This window comes from Nicotiana tabacum, chromosome 1 (assembly GCF_000715075.1).
Source record: "Nicotiana tabacum cultivar K326 chromosome 1, ASM71507v2, whole genome shotgun sequence".
Taxonomy (NCBI): domain Eukaryota; kingdom Viridiplantae; phylum Streptophyta; class Magnoliopsida; order Solanales; family Solanaceae; genus Nicotiana; species Nicotiana tabacum.
In genome coordinates this window covers 183,402,006-183,416,230 of record NC_134080.1, presented here as the reverse complement: position 1 = coordinate 183,416,230, position 14,225 = coordinate 183,402,006, and the positions used below count along the sequence as shown (strand labels likewise).

The window sequence follows — 14,225 nt, the reverse complement described above, 5'->3', positions numbered from 1 at the left end:
TTTAGCCTAATGTATCGACTTATTTTATGATTTGTCTGTGAGGCTTGGTTATGAGTTATCTTGCTCTTGTGTACTTTTTGTGTTGAATCACCTAACCGACGATGTTAGGTATCATCATAACCTTAGTGGGATTTGGGCGTAACAGAGTGATGTGTTAATTAGAGCCTCGAATTCAAGCTAGGGAATGAGAGTGTTTTCTCATTTATAGACTATTTATAAGATACAAACCAAATTACTTAGGCCAATAAATTTCAGATTAAAGAAAAGAAAAAAAATTGTAATGACACTTTGAGCAATAAGAATGAGCCATCATGATTCATGGACAAAACTAAAGAATGTACATTTAAGGATATCGAAGGGTTTTTCCGGCAGGCACCAAGGCGACTGGTGGTGGAATGACGTAGTCCAAGGTAAAGTGGAGGCGAAGAAGGTAACATATGCGAAGTTGGCAGGGAGCACAAGCGAGGAGGAAAGAAGAGCGAATATGGAGAGGTACAAGGTGGCAAGGAAGGAGGCAAAGATGGCGGTCACGAAGGCTAAGAATGCAGCGTTTGGCCGCCTATACGAGGAATTGGGGGAGAAAGTCGGGAACAGGAAGTTGTTTCGGCTAGCTAAAGCGAGGGAGAGGAAGTCCCGGGATCTGGACCAAGTAAGGTGCATCAAAGACAAGGATGTTGATGGGAGAGTCCCAGATTAAGCAGAGATGGCAGACGTACTTCTATGGATTTTTGAACGAGGAGGGGGACCGGGATATAGCGCTAGGGGACTTGGGGAATTCGGAGAGACTCCGAGATTTTAGGTATTGCAGGCGCATTAAGGTGGAGAAGGTCGTGGGGGCTTTGCGCAAGATGAGTAGGAGTAGAGCGACCGGGCCAGATGAAATACCGGTTGAGTTTTGGAAATGTGTGGGTAGAGCAGGATTAGAGTGGTTGACTAGGTTGTTCAATGTAATTTTTAGGACGAAGAGGATGCCGGAGGAGTGGAGGTCAAGCACAATGGTACCGTTGTACAAGAACAAAGGTGATATCCAGTGCCGTAACAATTATAGGGGTATCAAGTTACTTAGCCATACCATGAAAGTCTGGGAGAGGGTGGTGGAGGTGAGTGTGAGGAAGACGACGTCTATATCCGATATTCAGTTTGGGTTCATGCCGAGTCGCTCCACTACGAAAGCTATCCACCTTATTAGAAGGTTGGTGGAGCAGTACAGGGATAGGAAGAAGGATCTGCACATGGTGTTTATTGACTTGGAGAAAACGTATGACAAGGTCCCAGGGAGGTGCTTTGGAGATGTCTTGAGGCAAAGGGTATGCCGGTAGCCTACATAAGAGCAATCAAGGACATGTATGATAAAGCTAAGACTAATGTTAGGATTGTGGGAGGCGACTCGGAGCATTTTCTGGTTGTTATGGGATTACACCAAGGCTTTGCACTTAGCCCGTTCTTATTTGCCTTGGTGATGGATGCATTGACACACCATATTCAAGGGGGTGTGCCATGGTGTATGTTATTTGCTGATGACATAGTTCTAATTGATGAGACGAGGGTCGGTGTTGACGAGAGATTGGAGGTTTGGAGACAGACCCTCGAGTCTAAGGGTTTCAAATTGAGCAGGTCTAAGACAGAGTACCTGGAGTGCAAGTTTAGCGCTGAGTCAAGGGAAGTAGGCAGGGACGTGAGGCTTGGATCACAGGTCATCCCCAAGAGAGATAGCTTCAAGTATCTTGGGTCGATAATCCAGGGGGACGGAGAGATCGACGAGGACGTCACTAACCGTATAGGGGCGGGCTGGATGAAATGGAGGCTTGCATCGGGAGTCTTATGTGACAAGAAAGTACCACCGTTACTCAAAGGTAAGTTTTATAGAGCTGTGGTTAGACCGGCCATGTTGTATGAGGCAGAGTGTTAGCCGGTTAAGAACTCCCATATCGAGAGGATGAGGGTAGCAGAGATGAGGATGTTGAGGTGGATGTGCGGGTACACTAGGATAGACAAGATTAGGAATGAGGATATTCAGAAGAAGGTGGGTATGGATGACAAGATGCGGGAAGCGAGGCTCAGATGGTTCGAGCATGTGCGGAGGAGAAGCCTTGATGCTCCGGTAAGCAGGTGTGAGCGGTTAGTTGTGGTGGGTACGAGAAGAGGTAGAGTGAGGCCTAAGAAGTATTGGGGAGAGGTGATCAGGCAAGACATGGTATGACTGCAGATTTCTGAGGACATGGCCCTTGATATGAAGGTTTGGACGTCAAGCATTAGGGTTGTAGGTTAGGGGGTAGTAGAGCTTTGCGTACTTCATACCGGGGGTGAGGCGGGGTTGGATTAGGGCTGATCTTAAATAGCTTGCAGTTTATGTTGAATCCACACCATCCTTGCTGTTTATCTTAGCCCTGGGCCTTAGTTATTGGTTACTGTTATTGCATGTTATTTATCTTTTGGTTGTTATGCTTCTATTACTATTATGGTTTCTACTGTAGTTACTAATGAATTGTCTCCTTCTCTTTTTCTTTTTTCTGAGCCGAGGGTCTCTCGGAAACAGCCTCTCTGCCCTATCAGGGTAGGGGTAAGGTCTGCGTACACATTACCCTCCCCAGACCCCATTTTGTGGGATTTTACTGGGTAGTTGTTGTTGTTGTTGTTGTTGTAGTATTAGTTTCTAGACTTAACCTCTTGATAAGCTTTTGTCACAAGAACTCGTACGCCTCTAGTTTTAAACTGGTTTTTCTCCACGCGCAGAATTGAGAAATCTCTTTCACCCCACCCCCGCTCTACCCCACCCCAGTACCCCTTACCTTTTTAAACTCAAAAAACTTTTTCCTCCCATTACTATCTCTTATTTCTTTTCCAAAACACACATAGAGGGTGTTTGGCTAAGCTTATAAGCTGGTCAAACTGGCTTATAAGCACTTTTTGGCTTATCTACGCATTTTGTAAAATTAAAAGTGCTTATAAGTTAAGTGCTTATAAGCCAAAAATAAGCCAAAAGCCATAAGTTGGTCTACCCTAACTTATCAAATTTTAGCTTATAAGCACTTTAAGTTTGACCAAAATATTTACTATTTTATCCCTAAAATACTTCTTTTTAAAACAAAACTTTTCGTATACCCAGTTCTTCAACTGCATATTATTAATTTCAGCACTTTTATCCAAATACGTAACTGCTTATTTTTTAAATCGGTTTCAGCACTTAAAAGTGCTTTTCAGCACGTAATGCTTATCAGCTACTCTAAATCAGCTAAGCCAAACGGGCTCATAATTTCACTTCCAACATATATCTATAAACACAATTCTATTTTTTTTTTGGAAAGGGTCATATTTATCCCTGTACTCTTTAAAAATGGTTATATTTGTCCTTCGTTATACTTTTTTGATATATTTATCCTTACCATTATACTTTAGGATCATATTTATCCCTGTACTCTTCAAAGAGGATTACATTTGTCCTTCATCATACTTTTTGACATATTTATCCTTACACTTATACTTTAGGATCATATTTGCCCCTCATCCATTAAATCCTCATGTCCCACCTTTGTTTTCCTACATGGTGTCTATGTGGATTTCTTTTTCCTCCAATTTAAATATGGTCAACTATTTAAGATAATTTAATTTAACCATAAACCATAAACCATAATTTGGTTGTCTGCACTTATTTGTGTCTTTGGGCAGCCAATATATAAAATATAGTGGCTTTATTCTGATAATTCACATTACTCTAATATTATTCGTCATTGTAGATTTATGTTAAACCAGGTCGAAGATAAGGGGTGGAGCTAGAGTATTAGGTATGGTTTGAATGAACTCTATAGCTTTTGTTTAGATTTGTGTTCTATTAGAAAATACATTAAATATGTATAAATATTTAATTATGAACTTAATAACTAAAATGAGCTATGAGCAAGATCAGAACCCATAAACTTTAAATCATGACTCTGCCATCCAAAAAGTTGAATTATTTAGATATACTTTTTAAAATATGTAATTTTATTTTATTTTTGAAAACATGAAAATTATATACCCAAATCACAAAAAAAACTAGATGTTTTGACCCTTGTAATCGAATTCTTTCATATAAAATGAGAGGAGGGAGCAATATTTTCTTTTCGAGAAAAAATATGTTTGAGGAAACCATCCTAGACAATATTAGGCTTCTAGCAATGCTCTATTTTAAGCACGGACCTTTGTCATTAATTTCATTGTTGTGCAACTTCTCGTAATTTAATTTGGTTACTGCAATAATTGTAAGCTGTATCAGATTAGTGATTTTGAGTTCAAAGTTCTTGTTTGCCAATATGTTGCCGCTGCTATCCGAAAAATATGGAGCTGAAATAGTGTCATTATCTTAAATAGGTGACCATATTTAAATTGGGTGGGCGGATTAAATTATCTTAAATAGTTGACCATATTTAAATTGGAGGAAAAAGAAATCCATATAGGTAGGAAAACAAAGGTGGGACATGGGATTTAATGGATGAGGGGCAAATATGATCCTAAAGTATAAGTGTAAGGATAAATATGTCAAAAAGTATGACGAAGGACAAATGTAACCCTCTTTGAAGAGTACATGGATAAATATGATCCTAAAGTATAATGGTAAGAATAAATATATCAAAAAAGTATAACGAAGGACAAATATAACCATTTTTAAAGAGTACAGGAATAAATATGACCTTTTCCGTTTTTTTTTTTTTTTTTTTTTTTTTGTGTAGAAGAATATTACCTTTAGCCTTTAGGGAGAAATTTTTTTTTCAAGAAAGAACCAACCCATTTTTGGAAACATAATTTCAAACGAGAAAAGGAAGAATTTTTGGTGAATTTGGAGAGTAAAGTTTGTAGATAAGGAAGATTCTTCTCCTCTTTTTCTTTTCTTTGATTGGTGTTATTTATAGGTAATGCATCAGAAGAAATCTGAATTGCAAACTGGAAAAGAAAGCATTTGCTGCATCTCTTCCGATTGCAATCCTACAGCGCCCCTTGTTTCTTCTTCATCTTCTCTTCATCAGAAACACCCTTCAAATTCCCATAATTTCAACTCTGGTCCCCAACATTTGATTTTCTCATCTTCTGTGTCACCTTCTTCTTCACCTGGATATCAGGATCATACTGCTATTCAAATATTCATTGATAATGACAATAATGACGCAATTTCCCCTACCACCCCACATAAAAGACCCCTTTTGGGTGTTTCATCAAACAACCCTTCAAAATCTCTCATAAAGACTCCAACTTTATCCAATTCTCTTCACAAATATCAATTTTCCTCTGTAAAGGGTCAACACCCATGTAGAAACTTGAGCAATTTCCATTTCTACCCCTGCCATATTCGGCTCATACTCCTCCTTTCTCTTCCCTTCTTCTATTTCTTGGTTTCACGTCCAGAATATTCTTTCTTTTTGGATTTTCTTTCTGCTTTTGCTTTTTCAGCAGCCCTTTTGTTTACACTGAATTTAGCACTTCCAAAATTCCCCTCAATTCGTTTATTCTTGGCTAAGTCTTTGCCTCCAATTAAGGTTTTTTCATCAAAACAAGTGTCCAAGAATGCTTTACCAGTGTTTTGGTCAATAGGGTGAAGGCCAAGAATTGATAAAAAGGTAAATACTTCAGGTTGTTATGTGCAGGCATACAGTAACGGAGATGTGTTTGAGGGGGAGTTTCATAAAGGGAAGTGTAGTGGAAGTGGAGTTTATTACTATTACATGAGTGGGAGATATGAAGGGGATTGGGTTGATGGGAAGTATGATGGTTATGGGGTGGAAACATGGGCAAGGGGGAGCAGATATAGGGGACAATATAGGCAAGGACTTAGGCATGGATTTGGGGTTTAGGTTTTATACAGGTGATGTATATGCTGGGGAATGGTCTAATGGACAAAGTCATGGGTGTGGAGTTCATACTTGTGAGGACGGGAGCAGGTATGTTGGTGAATTCAAGTGGGGAGTTAAGCATGGCTTTGGACATTACCACTTCAGGTAATTTGTTGTCATTGATGTTTTCGGTTTCATATTTTCGTGTGTGAATTTTTCCTTGGTTGAATTTGGTGGCGTCTTTTCATCAGCAAATTGAAGTAATCCTGTTAAATCTTATTGGGTATGAGATGTTTCACAATGTCCATATGTGTTATATGCATAATGTATTGATCATGGCATTTTATCTAGTTGTTTGCCTATTGGGAAAGGTGGTGCAAGCCTATTGGGAAAGGTGGTGCATTTTTGGTGTATGCAGACAGTTTAAACACCTTAGATATACGTACATCATCTCAAGCAGTAAAGTTGAGTTTAGTTATTGCTGTTTTGTGGATAATATATTATGTAAAGCAGATCATGTGACCTTGAAATTCTTATTAATTATTATCATGATTAGAGGATGACGACGATATTCGTTAAGCTTTTTGCTTTATGTCCCAATGGAGTGAAGGGTAACTTTTTTCTACTGGATGTCACTGTATAAATTTCTATTTGTATGGTTGTTCTTTTCTGAACTAACAAGAAGGATGTGGTTTGTTAAAAGAAGCAGGAGTAAATGATCATATTGGTGTAACTGAAAGGGAACAACCTTTATATGTTTACTTCTGAATAGATTAAAAAGAACAGTTATTCTCCCTTTAGAGAAACTAATTGCTGATGGATCATCTCATAGTACAGCATGTATGGTTCTAGAAGATTCATAATCAACTAATTATAAGTCAAAGACAGAAAGAGCACGATCATTTCAAGGAATAACAATTGTTTGGCATTTCTTTTTTATAAAAAGATTTCGTGAAGATCCTTTCTGAATTTGTTTGCCTCAGCAACTTCATTTATTTATGTAGTTTCAATTGCTAAATTAATTATCACTCCTAGGAGGTATATTGTGCGACTTAAGGAAAAGTGGCGCTGGTAAATTCCACCTAATGAAGGCACATGTCCAGATTTCTTATAATTTAAGCAAATCGCTAATCACCTATAGAACCTGAAAAGCACCATGAAATGTACACATAGTACATTGGGAAACTTACACCATAGAAACGTCCGCGTCCACATTTCTTGACAATTAATTCCATTCTGTGAGTCTAAGAGATCCATGCTTTAAGTGGTATATTTGGATCAAGTTGAAAGGTTGAAGTGGTCAGTAGAACATTATAATTATTTCGAAGAGCTTCTTTCTCATTTTAGTGATTCTAAGTGCTTTAAAATTGTCAATGACTCTGGCTGTATGCCTATATCTGACGCTTGAAACTTTTGAGTTAGATATGTTTATCACCAATAAAGCTGAAAAAACGAATAATTGAGACTTATGCATAGTTTTTATCTGAAGAACCCTTCAGTTTGCGGTAGAGTAATATGTTTTTTTTGTTTTTGTTTTTCCTGCCATTGACTTGGTTTTATCTTTTCAAAAAAGGAATGGAGATACTTATGCTGGAGAATATTTTGCTGATAAGATGCATGGTTTTGGAGTATATTGTTTTGCAAATGGGCATTGGTATGAAGGAGCCTGGAGGGAAGGAGGCAAGGGCTTGGGATGTATACTTTTAGGAATGGGGAAACCCAGGCTGGTCATTGGCAAAATGGGGTCCTCCACATTCCAAGCACACAGAATACCTCCTATCCTCTATCTCCTGTTGCGGTTTACCACTTCAAAGTACTAAATGCTGTACAGGTAAATTAGATATAGCAAAAGAGTAGCACTAGTTTTCTTGGCTGCTCATATCTTCTTTGCCAACACATAATAAGGATTATATACTGACGTAATTAGTCTTTCAAGTTTTTCGATGGACTACTTGTCCTAGTCATTTTATTCTATAATCCGACACTCTAAAAGATTAGGTTCGGAAAAGGAAAATGCAGGTTTAATTTGACCAAACGCTGGTTGCTTTTCCATCAGGAGGCACGACGAGCAGCAGAGAGGGCCTACGATGTGACTAAGGTTGATGAGAGAGCGAACAGGGCAGTTGCAGCAGCCAACAGAGCAGCCAATGCAGCTAGAGTAGCTGCGGTGAAAGCTGTGCAAAAGCAAATGCATCATCGGAGGAACAGTGATGACCTTCCAATGTTCAACTGAATGTTATCAGTTTAAGCCATCAAATGGTCATCCATTTTCCCAAGCAGATGCGAGGGAATTAGTCCCTAAAATACCCTCTTAATCACACCTTTTTGTCCATGATGACTCTCTTGTTATTACCTTTTAGCGCCACAAGGGGTAGCTGGTCATATAGTTTGCTGGATTTTTGCCTTGTCTAAAGTTGGGCAAATCTTCAAGCTGCTGCATCATGGCCTTGTTAATGTGAACAAAGTGGATGATGCTATCCGCTAGCCTACCTTTTTTCATTCATCTGTTTTGTATATTTAGCTAGTAGTAAATCTGAGTGCTGGTGTCCAGAGATAATCTCTACCCAGTCGGCATTTAGTGTAATAGTGACTTGAGAATCTGTGGAAGTGCCAATGAAACGGAAAAAAGAAAAGAATATAGAAAACCTAGTCTGTAGCTATTCTCTGGGGCTGCGGTTGAGGATTTAAACATAAACTTTGACCAACATTTTAACATGTATTTTTTCGCCACATTGATATGAGAAAAATTACAAATTATAGTACTTTGAATATCTAAATTTTAATTTAAAAATATTAAGAAAATTTAATCCAATTTAACTTTAAAGATTAGTCAAATTGATTCTCTTCACTTGACAAGTGAAGAGAGGAAGTACATTACTTTTTGTTTTCTAACCTATTATTTGGCAGTTTCGAGATCGAAGAACTCTCTCTTTTTGGAACAGACTAATAAGGAATCTTTTTGGAACAGACTAATAAGGAAAGTGTGTCATTCTTTATTAGTCCATTCCAAAAAGAATGACACATTTCTACATTGGGAAACAATTCTAACTTTAAACTTTTCGTTTTACATACGTTACCCATAATGCGAATCTTTTATAGCCACAGAAATGTCATGACCCAATAAAGCTTTTGCCCTATAAGCTTTTAGGACCACATAGTTCAAAAGTTTTTTTCCCTTAAACTTTGTGTCAAGTCAAACTACTTCATCTAAATTAAAACGGAGGGAGTATGTAATGAATAACTACTTTCAAGTTTTGAATTATCATGGAGGTAATGAGATTTTTGTTGGAAGTAGACTAGGCAAATATTTTGCACGTAAATGCCAAATCCAGATTGCTCAAACGAGAAAATAAGGAATGATATGGCAGTTCATGGAGGACATTAACTTCTTGAAGGCCTTCAGAATTCAGATTAAGTAAAAAACAATTGCGTGAACGGCCTAAACAAGAATAATTCACCTTCTGGAAAGGAACCAGGAATGAACATTTGAGTCTAGGAATAGTGTTCAGATGTTAACAAAAAATCAAATATTTCAGAACACCGGTACATTCTTTTAGATAATAAAAACATCAGGACAAAATGCAGATCACTACTGGCAAGATGAAGCATTTAATACAAGCTCAAGTGTTGCATTAAACAGTGAAAGTATCTCCAAATTAAATACCAGAAGAACTAAACTGGGCCTCTTAACTCTCTGTCTGCTCCCTAAGCCTTCGAATGGTGCTCCTAACAGTCACAGCGCTCGCGGTGCTGCAAAAGAAGGGAAGTAAGTCATTAGTGCTTCAAAGCTTGCTTAACACAAGAAACATAGAAGCAATCAGTTCAGATAAAAATTACTTCAATGTGTAGGCACCCCCTGCTTTGACTTTGCCACAATCTTTGCAACCCCAAATACCAACAGCCTTCCTCTTCACAGCATACTACAATGCCAGAATCTAATTAACATTATTATCAATGCAACTATGAATACAGGGTCCAGAAAACTAACAAATAACATATAAGCAAAGCTGTACCTTTCCACAGAACTCACAGAAATACTTGCTGTGCTGACTGACCTCCATCTTCTTAATCTGCTTCCTCAAACTAGCACCATAACGGGTACCTGAAAAAACACAATGTTATACCAAGCCATGAATTAGACGTAGAATGGACTAATCTACATGCAGATATGGAAACTATGTTTTTACAGCAAACTCTTAGGGAATACTCGCTTGTGGTCTCCAATGCATGGTTAAGGACAAATCTATATGCAATTTGGTGAAAATCCATGTTTATCAGCTCGGAGCTTCAACTCGGAAATTTCATACAATTCTCTTAAACATATTTAACTTTCCGTAATGACACAAGTACAATAGCATTTTAGAGACATACCATACTTCCCGACAATACCGGCCTTCTTGGTTCTCTTGGTCTACATATATCAGGAAAATGTTGTTTAACAAGTATATCAAACTAAATCGAGAAGGAAAGAATATAATGCAGCCTCTCCAAAACAATATAATGGAACACTACATGCTAAGACATTAAATTTACTGGAAAAACAGCAGCAACCTGTGAAACCGACGGTTTGAGTCTATGACAAATCTTTCCAACTCAGTAAACTCTTCCACCCACGCAACGAAAAAATACAGAGCCATGCCCATAATTTATAAGCCTCTCCTTCCCCATAACCTTTTTCAAACACAAGCAATCTAAGGTATAACAGCTAATGTCGTAAACTGTACACAATTTTCCAACAATCCTGATTACATGTTGGAACCTAAGTTGCTCGGGCACGAGTGCGGGTGTCCAACACGGGTGCGGATCTAGAAGTCAGATCCTTCGAGATGTAAATTCTAAGATTCGGGGATACGGATATGGGTGTGGAGATCCACCTAAAAATAATTCAAAAAAAAATTAAAATATAAAAATATCTCGAAATTATGATAAATTTTGTGGAATACTTACGTATAGCTTGTAGAGTGTGAATTTCTTTTTTATTACCAAGTGGTAGATAAGTAAAGGATTAATTTCCTAGATAAGATATGCTATTTTTTTTCAAATTTACCCTAATTTGGTTTTGGTTTTGATTTTGCGAATCAAATTGTATCTCGACTCAAATTTTTCTGTCTGTCGCGGTCAAAGTACCCAAAATTGTTTGACCAGATCCGGTACGGATCCCATACCCACACCTATACTAGTGTCGTACCGACATAGGTGCGGCACCTAAACTACCATGTCAGAGCAACTTAGGTTGGAACCAATCACCATAAAGGAATTTAAACATTGAAGACATGCTTGAGCCTCCACTAAATGATTTAGAGTCCCCACACATATTAAATAGATAACAGGTGGACTAGCGTGAGGACCAACTACGTACAAAAATTGAAACAATCCAAGATGCATCACAAGCCGGATCCTAGCTATATTTCTCTCAAGAAAAAACCCCGGTTAGCATCTCAAACAAAGTTAACTTGGTAGAAACTTATACCAAACAAATAGATGCATGATATGTGTTTGCATATAGACTTCTTTTACTTAATCATTGTTAATTAATGCATATTATCACTTTATTAAATCACTTCGTGGTAAGTTGATAAGGTTCACCGATTACGGGTAAGTTTTTACCATCTAAATTCCATATCTTGTAGCAGTTTCCATATGATCAACCACATTTCTAATTGACTTCTCTTTATTAGTCAATCAAATCAATGTCAATCAACTACGTCTCAACCCCAAACTAACAAGGTACTCCCTCTATTCTAATTTAAATGACATAGTTTGAATCGGTACGGAATCTAAAAAGGAAATAAATACTTTTGAAACTTGTGCTCTAAAACATATCATAACATTTTGTTGCTATAAAACTTTTAAAACTTATGGTCTAAACATATCATAATATTTATGTGGTTATAAAAGCATCATACTAAAATGAGAAGCGGAAAAGTTAATTGTTTTAAAGCTTAAAAGTGTTATTTTTTCTAAACGAGCTAAAAAAAGGTGTTTAAGATAAACTGGAAGGGAAGAAGTATTTCCACAAGCAGTCAATCAATTACGCATCGATCCCAAATTAATAAGGCATTACTTCAAAGATTCATCATAATTTCACTAGTTTTGATACTGATTGTATCGCGACACTGAAGTATCATTTGAAATGATAACCCATTGCACCTTCAACAATTTGTCATCTATTTATTCTCGTAGAAATGAACCAGTTCAAACTTCGAAGTTCTGAAATTCTTAGGGCATCTCCAACTTACTCCAATCATTCCCCTATTTTTTTCCCCAAACTTTTTTATATTCTTCCCTATCTTCTATATTATATTATTACCTTTCATTTCAATTTTATTTTTTAATTTCCATTAAACAAATTACATCTTTTATACCATTCATTTTTGAGATAATTATATATTTTTTGTACAATTATAACTTATAATAAAATTAAGTTACAATTTTACATAAAAATAATAAATGCACAAAAATTAAATTATCAAAACTATACACCAAAGTTGATGTAAAATTAATATTATAAAGTCATTACATAAACATAATTAGGTATATATAAAGAGATAAATTAAAAAATTAAATAATAAAATAATAATAATAGAAAAGTGATGAATAGTAATGGGGAGATGAATAGCGTACCCCATATTTGAGGGAACACTATTCATCCCATTTTGAGGACAAAAATGAGGGAATGTGGGAGCTAAATTACCCCAAAAATTGCCCCCATTATGGGGAATGAAGGTAAGGTTGAAGATGGCCTTAGTAAAATATGAGTGGTTCACAAAATCATAACAGTAAAGCGAACGAATTTAATTGTTTCGTGATTAATTATGATTTTGACGAGTATTTCTCAAAAATCTACAAAAATTACTAAGTCTGAATTTGCTTGTAGAAGAGTAAAAGAGAGATTACCATTTTGACGAATTACAGAAGTACCCTGAGAGAGACGCAGCAGCGGAACAAACCCTAGAATCCGCTACGAAAGAATCTGTTAAATCCTTGTTAGGCGTTTGAATAGGTAGCCCAAATTCGAGTGTGATTTTGCCGTAAAGCCCAGTGTCATATTCAGGCCCATTTACCAATTATTCCTTATTGGCCAGTTTGTTGGATAAAATTCACCTATAGCCACTTTTCAATACTCGTAATTAAAATTAGTCACGCCTATAATATTTGAGAAATTTTCATAAAGCACTATCTTTTAGTGGTAATTAGTTATCTATAGATACCATTTGCTATATTACGGATTGTAGATACGTTTTCTGTTGTTATAAGAAGTATTAGATGTATTTAAGCTATTGTATTCATGAATACAGTAGCAAAAATAGGCGTGAATCAGGGAAGTCCAGCTAATCAGTTGTTGTATTCGAGTATATTCGACTATATTCATGGTGTGAAATATTGGATTACAGCTGGACAGATTATTGTATTCGACTGTATTCGATTGTATTCACGGCGTGAAACAGAGGATTACGCTGTTTTTAAATGGAAAGTGAATCAATTAACATAATAGACTCCTAATATAACTCAACAAACTCAATTATAATACACAAAATTTGTATTTTCAGTTATAAAAAAGATTCTTAACCGAAAAATACCCCAAAAATATAGCAATCTTTAGAGAAATTATATAATACATCTGAATACATAAATTATATTAATTAAAAAAAAAAACAAATGAATACATTCATGGCATATAGCGAGACAGTGAATACAATGAAATATATAGAATATAGCGGGATATATTGAAATACAATGGAAAAAAAGACAGTGAATACAATGAAATACATGGAATACAGCGAGATACATTGAATTATAATGAAAAAAAGACAATGAAAGACATGAAAATACAGCGTGATACGTTGAAAATACATTGAAATATATTAACAGAAAATCAAGTTGCTCAGCCCCAAACTCCATCGTCTTTGTTCAAGAACAAACCCTAATTTCCGGCGAATCCGCCGTCGAGCAAAAACCCTGAATCTCACTGTTCTCACGCATCCTATACAGTAGCCAAGCAAAAATCATGCAAGACGTCGCATATCATTTTTGATAATGTTGCATCTTAGAATACTGAATGAGAAAAAGAGGAATATAAGAACAATAACGGTTAAAGTAAGAACCTAGGCCATCGATAGATTCTTTAGGAACAATGAGTTTCAACTAATTAAATCCTTAATATATCCACTCTCAGCAGCTTTTCAGAAGAATAAAGAGAAGGCAAAATCACCGTTTGTGACTAGCGGTAGGTGATGTGGGTGAGAGGAATTTTGAGATTGAGCATCGTGTTTTCAGGGAATAGGGGAAGAGAATGACATGTATCAAAGTAGAGAGAGAAAGAAAATAGTGTAACCGAATAACATATTTAGTGGCTTAGGGATAGGAGGTAATCAAAATTAGATATTTTGCTATAAACATTAAAAAATATCTATAAAATATAAT

General features: G+C 36.5%; 2 protein-coding genes and 1 pseudogene across 2 annotated transcripts; 2 read left to right on the top strand and 1 right to left on the bottom strand.

The window, feature by feature from the left end:
- Positions 1-301: 301 nt before the first annotated feature.
- LOC107787557 (uncharacterized) lies at positions 302-697 on the top strand. Its single transcript, XM_016609148.1, has one exon. The coding sequence runs from the start codon at positions 302-304 to the stop codon at positions 695-697; it is 396 nt and encodes a 131-aa protein (XP_016464634.1).
- Positions 698-4,748: 4,051 nt separating this feature from the next.
- LOC107787559 (uncharacterized) lies at positions 4,749-8,434 on the top strand (annotated as a pseudogene).
- Positions 8,435-9,235: 801 nt separating this feature from the next.
- On the bottom strand, positions 9,236-12,815 carry LOC107787560 (large ribosomal subunit protein eL43). The gene is made up of 5 exons (XM_016609149.2): positions 12,699-12,815; positions 10,173-10,212; positions 9,815-9,903; positions 9,639-9,721; positions 9,236-9,551 (listed from the first exon to the last, which is right to left on the bottom strand). Exons 1-5 carry the CDS (start codon positions 12,699-12,701, stop codon positions 9,488-9,490), a joined length of 279 nt encoding a protein of 92 aa, XP_016464635.1. The 5' UTR covers positions 12,702-12,815; the 3' UTR covers positions 9,236-9,487.
- Between the last annotated feature and the right edge of the window lie 1,410 nt (positions 12,816-14,225).